The sequence below is a fragment of the Nansenia antarctica genome (assembly GCF_963989245.1).
Source record: "Nansenia antarctica genome assembly, contig: SCAFFOLD_202, whole genome shotgun sequence".
In the NCBI taxonomy this organism is placed as follows: domain Eukaryota; kingdom Metazoa; phylum Chordata; class Actinopteri; order Argentiniformes; family Microstomatidae; genus Nansenia; species Nansenia antarctica.
In genome coordinates this window covers 46,528-62,500 of record NW_027663242.1, presented here as the reverse complement: position 1 = coordinate 62,500, position 15,973 = coordinate 46,528, and the positions used below count along the sequence as shown (strand labels likewise).

Below are 15,973 nucleotides of genomic sequence, written 5' to 3'. Positions count from 1 at the left end.
GATGTATCTCCAGCGAGCTGAGTGCATGTGAATTATCAGGCAATACTGATATGTACAGCTGAGTATCATCAGCATAACTATGGAAATGTACACCATGTTTTCTGATGATTCCACCTAATGGGATCATGTACAGGGAGAAGAGCAAGGGACCCAGAATAGACCCCTGAGGGACCCCACATGTGATGTCAACATGATCAGAAACAGAGTCTCCCAGGACAACAGAGGAATGCCTACCAGCTAGATAAGATTTAAACCCCTCTAATACAAGTCCTGAGAGACCGACACAGGTTTCTAAACGATGTATTAGAATAGTGTGATCTACTGTATCAAAAGCAGCACTCAAATCTAACAAGACAATAACTGATACACCAGCAGCATCTATGATAAGTCTGAGATAATTTACAACCTTGACTAATGCCGTCTCAGTACTGTGGTTAGAACCAAAACCTGATTGAAACTTATCAAGTAAAATGTTTTTGCTGAGGAAATCAGTAAGTTGTCTGAAAATCACTTTCTCAAGGATTTTACTTAGAAATGAAAGGTCATATTGGTCTGAAATGTCAGAGAACAGAATTATCTTGCTTTCCTTTCTTAAGTAGTGGTTTTATAATGGCAGATTTTAGGGGAAAGATGCCAGTTGATAGAGAGCAGTTCAGTTAAACAGTCAAAAACACTTCTTAAAGAACCATGTTGGGATTGGATCAAGTGAGCATGTTGAGGACTTCATTTGTGAAACAACTGTTTTTAAAGTATAGGGGTTGACAATCTCAAATGAATCCATGACAGCAACAGGCATACTTAATTCATCTGGGAGTACCAAATTAGATTTTGAATTCTCTAATGATATTTCAGATCTTATAATGGAAATCTTTTCTTGAAAGAATGTAGCAAATTCGTTACATCTAAGGCGCAACCACTGAAGGGTTAATTAGATGATCAATGGTTGAAAAAAGCACTTTGGGGTTACCTTTGTTTTCAGAAATGATATCAGAGAAATAGGTGTGTCTAGCCAACTTCATTGCCCTATTATATGTAAAGATCTGGTTTTTAAAAATGTCAAGGGGTCGATTAGAGTTTCTCCATTTGCGCTCTGCTTTACGGCAGTTTCTTTTCATTTGGCAGAGTTCTTAATTTTTCCATGGTGCTTTGCGAATCTATATGAAAATGAAAATCACCAACCAATAGAGACCTATCAGTCAGTTGATATAACAGACAAAAGATCAGAACATGAGGATCCCTGTTCCTCTTCCTGGGTCAACACAGAACATAACACACCAGAGTCATAAAACGTAAGAGGAATGACATCAACCACAACAAGAAATGACAAAAAAATGTTGCTCACTAGGCCTTTAGTTAGTAAACTTGGTACAACCTCAGGGAGGTGTTCCAGAACCAGAGGGAGGTGTTCCAGAACCAGAGGGAGGTGTTCCAGAACCAGAGGGAGGTGTTCCAGAACCAGAGGGAGGTGTTCCAGAACCAGAGGGAGGTGTTCCAGAACCAGAGGGAGGTGTTCCAGAACCAGAGGGAGGTGTTCCAGAACCTCAGGGAGGTGTTCCCGTCCGGCCTCTCAGGTGGTTCTGGATAACAGACACCTCCTCCGGAACTCCTGGCCGCGGGCGCGGACCCACTTGTTGGCGACTGAAAACAGGAACAGAATCAGAACATGATCAAGTATGTATATTTAGGTATATATATATTCAAGCATATATACTTAAGTATATATATTTAAGTATGTATATTCAAGCATATATAGTTACGCATATATACTTAAGTATATATATTTAAGTATATATATTTAAGTACATATATTTAAGTATATATATTAAGTATATATATTTAAGTATATATATTTAAGTATGTATATTTAAGTATATATATTTAAGAATATATATTTAAGTATATATAAAGGATATATATTTAAGTATATATATTTAAGTATATATATTTAAGTATATATATTAAGTATATATATTTAAGTATATATATTTAAGTATGTATATTTAAGTATATATATTTAAGTATATATATTTAAGTATGTATATTTAAGTATGTATATTTTTAGTGCTCACCCCATTTGTTTCCCAGGAACACGGGGCAGCCTGCGTGCAGCGTGCGCGGGTCCTCCTCTCCGCTGGGCAGCAGGTTGTACCACAGCACCGCTGACCCCTGCAGGACGCAGAGGGAACAGCACTCAGCATCCTTCATTAGGTCATTATGGCGAGTTAGTGCAACCCTGGGTGGGGATCTTCAGACCAGAGGTTAGAACTAGGGGTTGTTAGGGGTTAGAGATCAGAACTAGGGGTTGTTAGGAGTTAGAGGTCAGAACTAGGGGTTGTTAGGGGTTAGAGGTTAGAACTAGGGGTTGTTAGGGGTTAGAGGTTAGAACTAGGGGTTGTTAGGGGTTAGAGGTTAGAACTAGGGGTTGTTAGGGGTTAGAGGTTAGAACTAGGGGTTGTTAGGGGTTAGAGGTCAGAACTAGGGGTTGTTAGGGGTTAGAGGTTAGAACTAGGGGTTGTTAGGGGTTAGAGGTTAGAACTAGGGGTTGTTAGGGGTTAGAGGTCAGAGGTCAGAACTAGGGGTTGTGAGGGGTCAGGGGTCAGGTGAGTCGTACCTTCTGGGGTTGGAGAGCAGCGCCAACGTCAGGAAACACTGTGGCTCCGCCCACTTCAACATCAGTCATCTGGACACACACACACACACACACACACACAAACACAGCCAGGATTAGGGTTAGGGGTCAGGGTCAGGGTCAGGGGTCAGGGTTAGGGGTCAGGGTTAGGGGTCAGGGTTAGGGGTCAGGGTCAGGGGTCAGGGTCAGGGGTCAGGGTTAGGGGTCAGGGTTAGGGGTCAGGGTCAGGGTCAGGGGTCAGGGTTAGGGGTCAGGGTCAGGGGTCAGGGTCGGGGTCAGGGTAGTATCTTACATAGATCAGGATAGTGGCGATGCGTCCTCCTCTGGTCTGGTAGTCTGAGTCGTTGGACAGCTGGAGAAATAATACACAATAACACAATAACACAATAACACCTATTATTACTATAATAACACAACAACACACCTACTATTATTACTACTATAATAACACAATAACACACCTACTATTATTACTATAATAACACAACAACACACCTTCTATTATTACTACTATAACAACACAACACACCTACTATTATTACTACTATAACAACACAACACACCTACTATTATTATTACTATAATAACACAATAACACACCTACTATTATTACTATAATAACACAACAACACACCTACTATTATTACTACTATAATAACACAACAACACACCTACTATTATTACTACTATAATAACACAACACACCTACTATTATTACTACTATAATAACACAACAACACACCTACTATTATTACTACTATAATAACACAACACACCTACTATTATTACTACTATAATAACACAACACACCTACTATTATTACTACTATAATAACACAACACACCTACTATTATTACTACTATAACACACCTTTACACACACACACACACACACACACACAGTATAGTACAGTGGATAGTGTACATAGCCTTTATTTATGTAAACCAGCTCCTTCCCTTCTTGTGATTTTTTTTAAAGTTTTTTTTTCTCTTTCCTAACACCAGGGGAGCCACCCCTCCTAAATTTCGTTGTTTGGTACCTGTACTGTAGCAATGACAATAAAGTCCATTCATTCATCCATTCATTCATTCATTCATTCATTCATTCAACAACACACCTACTATTATTACTACTATAATAACACAACACACCTACTATTATTACTACTATAATAACACAACAACACACCTACTATTATTACTATAATAACACAACAACACATCTACTATTATTACTACTATAATAACACAACAACACACCTACTATTATTACTATAATAACACAACAACACACCTACTATTATTACTACTATAATAACACAACACACCTACTATTATTACTACTATAATAACACAACAACACACCTACTATTATTACTATAATAACACAACAACACATCTACTATTATTACTACTATAATAACACAACAACACACCTACTATTATTACTATAATAACACAACAACACACCTACTATTATTACTACTATAATAACACAACACACCTACTATTATTACTACTATAATAACACAACAACACACCTACTATTATTATTACTATAATAACACAACAACACCTACTATTATTATTACTATAATAACACAACAACACACCTACTATTATTATTACTATAATAACACAACAACACACCTACTACTATTATTACTATAATAACACAACAACACACCTACTATTATTGTTACTATAATAACACAACAACACACCTACTATTATTACTACTATAATAACACAACACACATACTATTATTACTATAATAACACAACAACACACCTACTATTATTACTATAATAACACAACAACACACCTACTATTATTATTACTATAATAACACAACACACCTACTATTATTACTACTATAATAACACAACACACATACTATTATTACTACTATAATAACACAACAACACACCTACTGTTATTACTATAATAACACAACAACACACCTACTATTATTACTACTATAATAACACAACACACCTACTATTATTACTATAATAACACAACAACACACCTACTATTATTACTATAATAACACAACACACTTACTATTATTACTACTATAATAACACAACACACCTACTATTATTACTACTATAATAACACAACAACACACCTACTATTATTACTATAATAACACAACACACCTACTATTATTACTATAATAACACAACACACTTACTATTATTACTACTATAATAACACAACAACACACCTACTATTATTACTATAATAACACAACAACACACCTACTATTATTACTACTATAATAACACAACACACCTACTATTATTACTACTATAATAACACAACAACACACCTACTATTATTACTATAATAACACAACACACCTACTATTATTACTATAATAACACAATAACACACCTACTATTATTACTACTATAATAACACAACAACACACCTACTATTATTACTACTATAATAACACAACACACCTACTATTATTACTACTATAATAACACAACAACACACCTACTATTATTACTATAATAACACAACAACACACCTACTATTATTACTACTATAATAACACAACACACATACTATTATTACTACTATAATAACACAACAACACACCTACTGTTATTACTATAATAACACAACAACACACCTACTATTATTACTACTATAATAACACAACACACCTACTATTATTACTATAATAACACAACAACACACCTACTATTATTACTACTATAATAACACAACACACCTACTATTATTACTACTATAATAACACAACAACACACCTACTATTATTACTATAATAACACAACACACTTACTATTATTACTACTATAATAACACAACAACACACCTACTAATATTACTACTATAATAACACAATAACACCTATTATTATTGTACTGTTATTACTACTATAATCATTAACAGGGTTATTTAGGGTAACTATGTGTTACTGCACCTTGGAGTCGTAGTGAGGTTCATACTGTCCACCAATCCCGTAATTAGCCACCTGAAACATATCAATGTTGAAATGACACACACACCTTTAGACACACACACCTTTACACACACACACCTTTACACACACACACACACACACACACACACACACACACACACACACACCTTTACACACACACACACACACACACACACACCTTAACACACACACACACCTTTACACACACACACACTTTTACACACACACACCTTTACACACACACACACTTTTACACACACACACACACACACCTTTACACACACTCACACCTTAACACACACACACACACACACCTTTACACACGCACACCTTTACACACACACACACACCTTTACACACACACACACACCTTTACACACACACACACACCTTTACACACAAACACACCTTTACACACACACACACACACCTTTACACACACACACACCTTTACACACACACCTTTACACACACACCTTTACACACAAACACACCTTTACACACAAACACACCTTTACACACACACACACCTTTACACACACACACACACACACCTTTACACACAAACACACCTTTACACACACACACACACACCTTTACACACAAACACACCTTTACACACAAACACACCTTTACACACACACACACACACACACACCTTTACACACACACACACCTTTACACACACACACACACACCTTTACACACACACACCTTTACACACACACACACACCTTTACACACAAACACACCTTTACACACACACACACACACACCTTTACACACAAACACACCTTTACACACACACACACACCTTTACACACACACACCTTTACACACAAACACACCTTTACACACACACACACCTTTACACACAAACACACCTTTACACACAAACACACCTTTACACACACACACACACACACACACCTTTACACACACACACCTTTACACACACACACACACCTTTACACACACACACACCTTTACACACACACACACACCTTTACACACACACACCTTTACACACACACACACCTTTACACACACACACACACACCTTTACACACACACACACCTTTACACACACACACACACACACACACCTTTACACACACACACACCTTTACACACACACACACCTTTACACACACACACCTTTACACACACACACCTTTACACACAAACACACCTTTACACACAAACACACCTTTACACACACACACACACCTTTACACACACACACACCTTTACACACAAACACACCTTTACACACACACACACCTTTACACACAAACACACCTTTACACACAAACACACCTTTACACACACACCTTTACACACACACACACACACACACACCTTTACACACACACACACACCTTTACACACAAACACACCTTTACACACACACACACCTTTACACACACACACCTTTACACACAAACACACCTTTACACACACACACACCTTTACACACAAACACACCTTTACACACAAACACACCTTTACACACAAACACACCTTTACACACACACACACCTTTACACACACACACACCTTTACACACACACACACACACACACACCTTTACACACACACACACCTTTACACACACACACACACACACCTTTACACACACACACCTTTACACACAAACATACACATACACACTTTACAGACATTGTCTGATCTGCTGCACCTTTAACACTCTACAGAGGGCTGACCCCTGACCCCTGACCCCGGGCTGACCCCTGGCTGACCTCTACTGACCCCGGGCTGACCCCTGACCCCTGACCCAGGGCTGACCCCAGGCTGACCTCTACTGACCCAGGGCTGACCCCAGGCTGACCTCTGACCCCTGACCCAGGGCTGACCCCTGACCCCTGACCCCGGGCTGACCCCTGGCTGACCTCTACTGACCCCGGGCTGACCCCTGACCCCTGACCCAGGGCTGACCCCAGGCTGACCTCTACTGACCCAGGGCTGACCCCAGGCTGACCTCTGACCCCTGACCCAGGGCTGACCTCTGACCCCTGACCCAGGGCTGACCCCAGGCTGACCTCTACTGACCCCGGGCTGACCCCTGACCCCTGACCCAGGGCTGACCCCTGACCCCTGACCCAGGGCTGACCCCTGACCCCGGGCTGACCTCTAACCCCTGATCCAGGGCTGACCCCTGACCCCTGACCCCGGGCTGACCTCTGACCCCTGACCCCGGGCTGACCCCTGACCCCGGGCTGACCCCTGACCCCGGGCTGACCCCTGACCCCGGGCTGACCTCTGACCCCGGGCTGACCCCTGACCCCGGGCTGACCTCTACTGACCTGCAGCATCTCTGATGTCTCCATGTCCAGGCCGCTGATGTCCGACAGCCTCCGAGTTACCATGGATACGACAGGGTGGTCACTGTCTGAGAGCCACGCACTGAGACAGAGAGACAGACAGACAGCTCCCCCAGCCTCCCCTGGTGTTCTACCTCCCCCAGCCTCCCCTGGTGTTCTACCTCCCCCATCCTCCCCTGGTGTTCTACCTCCCCCAGCCTCCCCTGGTGTTCTACCTCCCCCAGCCTCCCCTGGTGTTCTACCTCCCCCAGCCTCCCCTGGTGTTCTACCTCCCCCAGCCTCCCCTGGTGTTCTACCTCCCCCAGCCTCCCCTGGTGTTCTACCTCCCCCAGCCTCCCCTGGTGTTCTACCTCCCCCAGCCTCCCCTGGTGTTCTACCTCCCCCAGCCTCCCCTGGTGTTCTACCTCCCCCAGCCTCCCCTGGTGTTCTACCTCCACCAGCCTCCCCTGGTGTTCTACCTCCACCAGCCTCCCCTGGTGTTCTACCTCCCCCAGCCTCCCCTGGTGTTCTACCTCCCCCAGCCTCCCCTGGTGTTCTACCTCCCCCAGCCTCCCCTGGTGTTCTACCTCCCCCATCCTCCCCCAGCCTCCCCTGGTGTTCTACCTCCCCCAGCCTCCCCTGGTGTTCTACCTCCCCCAGCCTCCCCTGGTGTTCTACCTCCCCCAGCCTCCCCTGGTGTTCTACCTCCCCCAGCCTCCCCCTGGTGTTCTACCTCCCCCAGCCTCCCCTGGTGTTCTACCTCCCCCAGCCTCCCCTGGTGTTCTACCTCCCCCAGCCTCCCCTGGTGTTCTACCTCCCCCAGCCTCCCCTGGTGTTCTACCTCCCCCAGCCTCCCCTGGTGTTCTACCTCCCCCAGCCTCCCCTGGTGTTCTACCTCCCCCAGCCTCCCCTGGTGTTCTACCTCCCCCAGCCTCCCCTGGTGTTCTACCTCCCCCAGCCTCCCCTGGTGTTCTACCTCCCCCAGCCTCCCCTGGTGTTCTACCTCCCCCATCCTCCCCCAGCCTCCCCTGGTGTTCTACCTCCCCCAGCCTCCCCTGGTGTTCTACCTCCCCCAGCCTCCCCCTGGTGTTCTACCTCCCCCAGCCTCCCCTGGTGTTCTACCTCCCCCAGCCTCCCCTGGTGTTCTACCTCCCCCAGCCTCCCCCTGGTGTTCTACCTCCCCCAGCCTCCCCTGGTGTTCTACCTCCCCCAGCCTCCCCTGGTGTTCTACCTCCCCCAGCCTCCCCTGGTGTTCTACCTCCCCCAGCCTCCCCTGGTGTTCTACCTCCCCCATCCTCCCCCAGCCTCCCCTGGTGTTCTACCTCCCCCAGCCTCCCCTGGTGTTCTACCTCCCCCAGCCTCCCCCTGGTGTTCTACCTCCCCCAGCCTCCCCTGGTGTTCTACCTCCCCCAGCCTCCCCTGGTGTTCTACCTCCCCCAGCCTCCCCTGGTGTTCTACCTCCCCCAGCCTCCCCTGGTGTTCTACCTCCCCCAGCCTCCCCTGGTGTTCTACCTCCCCCAGCCTCCCCTGGTGTTCTACCTCCCCCAGCCTCCCCTGGTGTTCTACCTCCCCCAGCCTCCCCTGGTGTTCTACCTCCCCCAGCCTCCCCTGGTGTTCTACCTCCCCCATCCTCCCCCAGCCTCCCCTGGTGTTCTACCTCCCCCAGCCTCCCCTGGTGTTCTACCTCCCCCAGCCTCCCCCTGGTGTTCTACCTCCCCCAGCCTCCCCTGGTGTTCTACCTCCCCCAGCCTCCCCTGGTGTTCTACCTCCCCCAGCCTCCCCTGGTGTTCTACCTCCCCCAGCCTCCCCTGGTGTTCTACCTCCCCCAGCCTCCCCTGGTGTTCTACCTCCCCCAGCCTCCCCTGGTGTTCTACCTCCCCCATCCTCCCCCAGCCTCCCCTGGTGTTCTACCTCCCCCAGCCTCCCCTGGTGTTCTACCTCCCCCAGCCTCCCCCTGGTGTTCTACCTCCCCCAGCCTCCCCTGGTGTTCTACCTCCCCCAGCCTCCCCTGGTGTTCTACCTCCCCCAGCCTCCCCTGGTGTTCTACCTCCCCCAGCCCCCCCTGGTGTTCTACCTCCCCCAGCCTCATACAGTACCAACCTCTTGGCCACTCGGACCTCAGCAGAGAAGATGTTTCCGGTCACGTGATCAGAAACCTTCGCCCTGGCCAGCTGGTCACCATGACAACACAAGAACGCACCTTAGTTATTAAATACAATTAAATACACACACAAACACACACACACACACACACACACAAACACACACACACACACACACACACATACAGACACACACACACACACACACACACACACAGACACACACACACACACACACACACACACACACAGGAAGAAGTCCGCAGCCTCCCAGCAGGCCATGGTGTTCAATGCTCCATCGCATTTCAGATATTAATTCGAACCGGATCGAATTTGAAATCAATATTCATAATTAACAAAACGTTAATATCAATTACTCAGTTTGATGATAAGAAGAACATTTTTCATGTTTGACACCAGAAAGTCGAGTTTCCTGCCAGAATGCTTATTTACCCTCTACCTTTAACCCCTTAACATTCAACCACAGTATGTTCTAATGTTAGACAGGTGTGTTAGAGGTAGACAGGTGTGTTAGGGGGGTGTTGGGGTACCTTGGGTCGGGCCAGGGTCTTGATGGTGTCCATCTCCTGGTCTGACAGCAGGCTGTGGTACCTGTAGATGGGCGGCTGGTCCCACACCTGCTCCTCTCTGACGGGGGCCAGCAGGAGGCGCGCCTGGCCCCCCCCGGTGGACAACCTGCACAGCAGCTTCCTCTGTCTGCCCGGGGGCTGGTGGGGGGGGGCAGGTGTGTTAGAGGAGGGCAGGTGTGTCAGAGGAGGACAGGTGTGTTAGAGGAGGACAGGTGTGTTAGAGGAGGACAGGTGTGTCAGAGGAGGACAGGTGTGTTAGAGGAGGACAGGTGTGTTAGAGGAGGAGGACAGGTGTGTCAGAGGAGGACAGGTGTGTCAGAGGAGGACAGGTGTGTTAGAGGAGGACAGGTGTGTCAGAGGAGGACAGGTGTGTTAGAGGAGGACAGGTGTGTTAGAGGAGGACAGGTGTGTCAGAGGAGGACAGGTGTGTTAGAGGAGGACAGGTGTGTTAGAGGAGGACAGGTGTGTTAGAGGAGGACAGGTGTGTCAGAGGAGGACAGGTGTGTAAGAGGAGGACAGGTGTGTTAGAGGAGGACAGGTGTGTTAGAGGAGGACAGGTGTGTCAGAGGAGGACAGGTGTGTCAGAGGAGGACAGGTGTGTCAGAGGAGGACAGGTGTGTCAGAGGAGGACAGGTGTGTCAGAGGAGGACAGGTGTGTCAGAGGAGGACAGGTGTGTTAGAGGAGGACAGGTGTGTCAGAGGAGGACAGGTGTGTTAGAGGAGGACAGGTGTGTTAGAGGAGGACAGGTGTGTCAGAGGAGGACAGGTGTGTCAGAGGAGGACAGGTGTGTTAGAGGAGGACAGGTGTGTCAGAGGAGGACAGGTGTGTTAGAGGAGGACAGGTGTGTCAGAGGAGGACAGGTGTGTTAGAGGAGGACAGGTGTGTCAGAGGAGGACAGGTGTGTCAGAGGAGGACAGGTGTGTTAGAGGAGGACAGGTGTGTCAGAGGAGGACAGGTGTGTCAGAGGAGGACAGGTGTGTCAGAGGAGGACAGGTGTGTCAGAGGAGGACAGGTGTGTTAGAGGAGGACAGGTGTGTTAGAGGAGGACAGGTGTGTCAGAGGAGGACAGGTGTGTCAGAGGAGGACAGGTGTGTCAGAGGAGGACAGGTGTGTCAGAGGAGGACAGGTGTGTCAGAGGAGGACAGGTGTGTCAGAGGAGGACAGGTGTGTCAGAGGAGGACAGGTGTGTCAGAGGAGGACAGGTGTGTTAGAGGAGGACAGGTGTGTTAGAGGAGGACAGGTGTGTCAGAGGAGGACAGGTGTGTTAGAGGAGGACAGGTGTGTTAGAGGAGGACAGGTGTGTTAGAGGAGGACAGGTGTGTCAGAGGAGGACAGGTGTGTTAGAGGAGGACAGGTGTGTTAGAGGAGGACAGGTGTGTCAGAGGAGGACAGGTGTGTTAGAGGAGGACAGGTGTGTCAGAGGAGGACAGGTGTGTCAGAGGAGGACAGGTGTGTCAGAGGAGGACAGGTGTGTTAGAGGAGGACAGGTGTGTCAGAGGAGGACAGGTGTGTCAGAGAGGAGGACAGGTGTGTTAGAGGAGGACAGGTGTGTCAGAGGAGGACAGGTGTGTTAGAGGAGGACAGGTGTGTCAGAGAGGAGGACAGGTGTGTTAGAGGAGGACAGGTGTGTTAGAGGAGGACAGGTGTGTCAGAGAGGAGGACAGGTGTGTCAGAGGAGGACAGGTGTGTCAGAGGAGGACAGGTGTGTCAGAGGAGGACAGGTGTGTCAGAGAGGAGGACAGGTGTGTTAGAGGAGGACAGGTGTGTTAGAGGAGGACAGGTGTGTCAGAGGAGGACAGGTGTGTCAGAGGAGGACAGGTGTGTCAGAGGAGGACAGGTGTGTCAGAGGAGGACAGGTGTGTTAGAGGAGGAGGACAGGTGTGTCAGAGGAGGAGGACAGGTGTGTTAGAGGAGGAGGACAGGTGTGTCAGAGCAGGACAGGTGTGTCAGAGGAGGACAGGTGTGTCAGAGGAGGACAGGTGTGTCAGAGGAGGACAGGTGTGTCAGAGGAGGACAGGTGTGTTAGAGGAGGACAGGTGTGTTAGAGGAGGACAGGTGTGTCAGAGGAGGACAGGTGTGTCAGAGGAGGACAGGTGTGTTAGAGAGGAGGACAGGTGTGTCAGAGGAGGACAGGTGTGTCAGAGGAGGACAGGTGTGTCAGAGGAGGACAGGTGTGTCAGAGGAGGACAGGTGTGTCAGAGGAGGACAGGTGTGTTAGAGGAGGACAGGTGTGTTAGAGGAGGACAGGTGTGTCAGAGGAGGACAGGTGTGTCAGAGGAGGACAGGTGTGTCAGAGGAGGACAGGTGTGTTAGAGGAGGACAGGTGTGTTAGAGGAGGACAGGTGTGTTAGAGGAGGACAGGTGTGTTAGAGGAGGACAGGTGTGTTAGAGGAGGACAGGTGTGTCAGAGGAGGACAGGTGTGTCAGAGGAGGACAGGTGTGTCAGAGGAGGACAGGTGTGTCAGAGGAGGACAGGTGTGTCAGAGGAGGACAGGTGTGTCAGAGGAGGACAGGTGTGTCAGAGGAGGACAGGTGTGTTAGAGGAGGACAGGTGTGTCAGAGGAGGACAGGTGTGTCAGAGGAGGACAGGTGTGTTAGAGGAGGACAGGTGTGTCAGAGGAGGACAGGTGTGTTAGAGGAGGACAGGTGTGTTAGAGGAGGACAGGTGTGTCAGAGGAGGACAGGTGTGTTAGAGGAGGACAGGTGTGTTAGAGGAGGACAGGTGTGTTAGAGGAGGACAGGTGTGTCAGAGGAGGACAGGTGTGTCAGAGGAGGACAGGTGTGTCAGAGGAGGACAGGTGTGTCAGAGGAGGACAGGTGTGTCAGAGGAGGACAGGTGTGTCAGAGGAGGACAGGTGTGTTAGAGGAGGACAGGTGTGTCAGAGGAGGACAGGTGTGTTAGAGGAGGACAGGTGTGTTAGAGGAGGACAGGTGTGTCAGAGGAGGACAGGTGTGTTAGAGGAGGACAGGTGTGTCAGAGGAGGACAGGTGTGTCAGAGGAGGACAGGTGTGTCAGAGGAGGACAGGTGTGTCAGAGGAGGACAGGTGTGTTAGAGGAGGACAGGTGTGTTAGAGGAGGACAGGTGTGTCAGAGGAGGACAGGTGTGTTAGAGGAGGACAGGTGTGTCAGAGGAGGACAGGTGTGTTAGAGGAGGACAGGTGTGTTAGAGGAGGACAGGTGTGTTAGAGGAGGACAGGTGTGTCAGAGGAGGACAGGTGTGTTAGAGGAGGACAGGTGTGTTAGAGGAGGACAGGTGTGTCAGAGGAGGACAGGTGTGTCAGAGGAGGACAGGTGTGTTAGAGGAGGACAGGTGTGTCAGAGGAGGACAGGTGTGTTAGAGGAGGACAGGTGTGTCAGAGGAGGACAGGTGTGTCAGAGGAGGACAGGTGTGTCAGAGGAGGACAGGTGTGTCAGAGGAGGACAGGTGTGTTAGAGGAGGAGGACAGGTGTGTCAGAGGAGGAGGACAGGTGTGTTAGAGGAGGACAGGTGTGTCAGAGGAGGACAGGTGTGTCAGAGGAGGACAGGTGTGTTAGAGGAGGACAGGTGTGTCAGAGGAGGACAGGTGTGTCAGAGGAGGACAGGTGTGTTAGAGGAGGACAGGTGTGTTAGAGGAGGACAGGTGTGTCAGAGGAGGACAGGTGTGTTAGAGGAGGACAGGTGTGTTAGAGGAGGACAGGTGTGTTAGAGGAGGACAGGTGTGTTAGAGGAGGACAGGTGTGTTAGAGGAGGACAGGTGTGTTAGAGGAGGACAGGTGTGTCAGAGGAGGACAGGTGTGTTAGAGGAGGACAGGTGTGTCAGAGGAGGACAGGTGTGTCAGAGGAGGACAGGTGTGTCAGAGGAGGACAGGTGTGTTAGAGGAGGACAGGTGTGTCAGAGGAGGACAGGTGTGTCAGAGGAGGACAGGTGTGTTAGAGGAGGACAGGTGTGTTAGAGGAGGACAGGTGTGTCAGAGGAGGACAGGTGTGTCAGAGGAGGACAGGTGTGTTAGAGGAGGACAGGTGTGTTAGAGGAGGACAGGTGTGTCAGAGGAGGACAGGTGTGTTAGAGGAGGACAGGTGTGTCAGAGGAGGACAGGTGTGTTAGAGGAGGACAGGTGTGTTAGAGGAGGACAGGTGTGTTAGAGGAGGACAGGTGTGTCAGAGGAGGACAGGTGTGTCAGAGGAGGACAGGTGTGTCAGAGGAGGACAGGTGTGTCAGAGGAGGACAGGTGTGTCAGAGGAGGACAGGTGTGTTAGAGGAGGACAGGTGTGTCAGAGGAGGACAGGTGTGTCAGAGGAGGACAGGTGTGTCAGAGGAGGACAGGTGTGTCAGAGGAGGACAGGTGTGTCAGAGGAGGACAGGTGTGTCAGAGGAGGACAGGTGTGTCAGAGGAGGACAGGTGTGTCAGAGGAGGACAGGTGTGTTAGAGGAGGACAGGTGTGTTAGAGGAGGACAGGTGTGTCAGAGGAGGACAGGTGTGTCAGAGGAGGACAGGTGTGTCAGAGGAGGACAGGTGTGTTAGAGGAGGACAGGTGTGTTAGAGGAGGACAGGTGTGTCAGAGGAGGACAGGTGTGTCAGAGGAGGACAGGTGTGTTAGAGGAGGACAGGTGTGTCAGAGGAGGACAGGTGTGTTAGAGGAGGACAGGTGTGTCAGAGGAGGACAGGTGTGTCAGAGGAGGACAGGTGTGTCAGAGGAGGACAGGTGTGTCAGAGGAGGACAGGTGTGTCAGAGGAGGACAGGTGTGTTAGAGGAGGACAGGTGTGTTAGAGGAGGACAGGTGTGTTAGAGGAGGACAGGTGTGTTAGAGGAGGACAGGTGTGTTAGAGGAGGACAGGTGTGTTAGAGGAGGACAGGTGTGTTAGAGGAGGACAGGTGTGTTAGAGGAGGACAGGTGTGTTAGAGGAGGACAGGTGTGTCAGAGGAGGACAGGTGTGTTAGAGGAGGAGGACAGGTGTGTCAGAGGAGGACAGGTGTGTCAGAGGAGGACAGGTGTGTTAGAGGAGGACAGGTGTGTCAGAGGAGGACAGGTGTGTTAGAGGAGGAGGACAGGTGTGTCAGAGGAGGACAGGTGTGTCAGAGGAGGACAGGTGTGTCAGAGGAGGAGGACAGGTGTGTCAGAGGAGGACAGGTGTGTCAGAGGAGGACAGGTGTGTTAGAGGAGGACAGGTGTGTTAGAGGAGGACAGGTGTGTTAGAGGAGGACAGGTGTGTCAGAGGAGGACAGGTGTGTCAGAGGAGGACAGGTGTGTCAGAGGAGGACAGGTGTGTTAGAGGAGGACAGGTGTGTTAGAGGAGGACAGGTGTGTTAGAGGAGGACAGGTGTGTTAGAGGAGGACAGGTGTGTCAGAGGAGGACAGG

At 48.8% G+C, this 15,973-nt stretch overlaps 1 protein-coding gene across 1 annotated transcript in view; it reads right to left on the bottom strand.

Annotated features, from left to right (window-relative positions):
• Window positions 1-1,567: 1,567 nt before the first annotated feature.
• LOC308175191 (prolyl 4-hydroxylase subunit alpha-2) overlaps window positions 1,568-15,973 on the bottom strand; it is a gene marked incomplete at both ends in the record, with an annotated part of 31,726 nt that continues 17,320 nt past the window's right edge. The window contains 8 exons of the mRNA XM_080550904.1: window positions 1,568-1,638; window positions 2,070-2,166; window positions 2,612-2,680; window positions 2,922-2,981; window positions 5,595-5,645; window positions 7,943-8,024; window positions 10,040-10,110; window positions 10,593-10,769. Coding sequence (XP_080407030.1) covers window positions 1,568-1,638; window positions 2,070-2,166; window positions 2,612-2,680; window positions 2,922-2,981; window positions 5,595-5,645; window positions 7,943-8,024; window positions 10,040-10,110; window positions 10,593-10,769 — 678 coding nt within the window. The remainder of the gene's footprint in view (window positions 1,639-2,069; window positions 2,167-2,611; window positions 2,681-2,921; window positions 2,982-5,594; window positions 5,646-7,942; window positions 8,025-10,039; window positions 10,111-10,592; window positions 10,770-15,973) is intronic.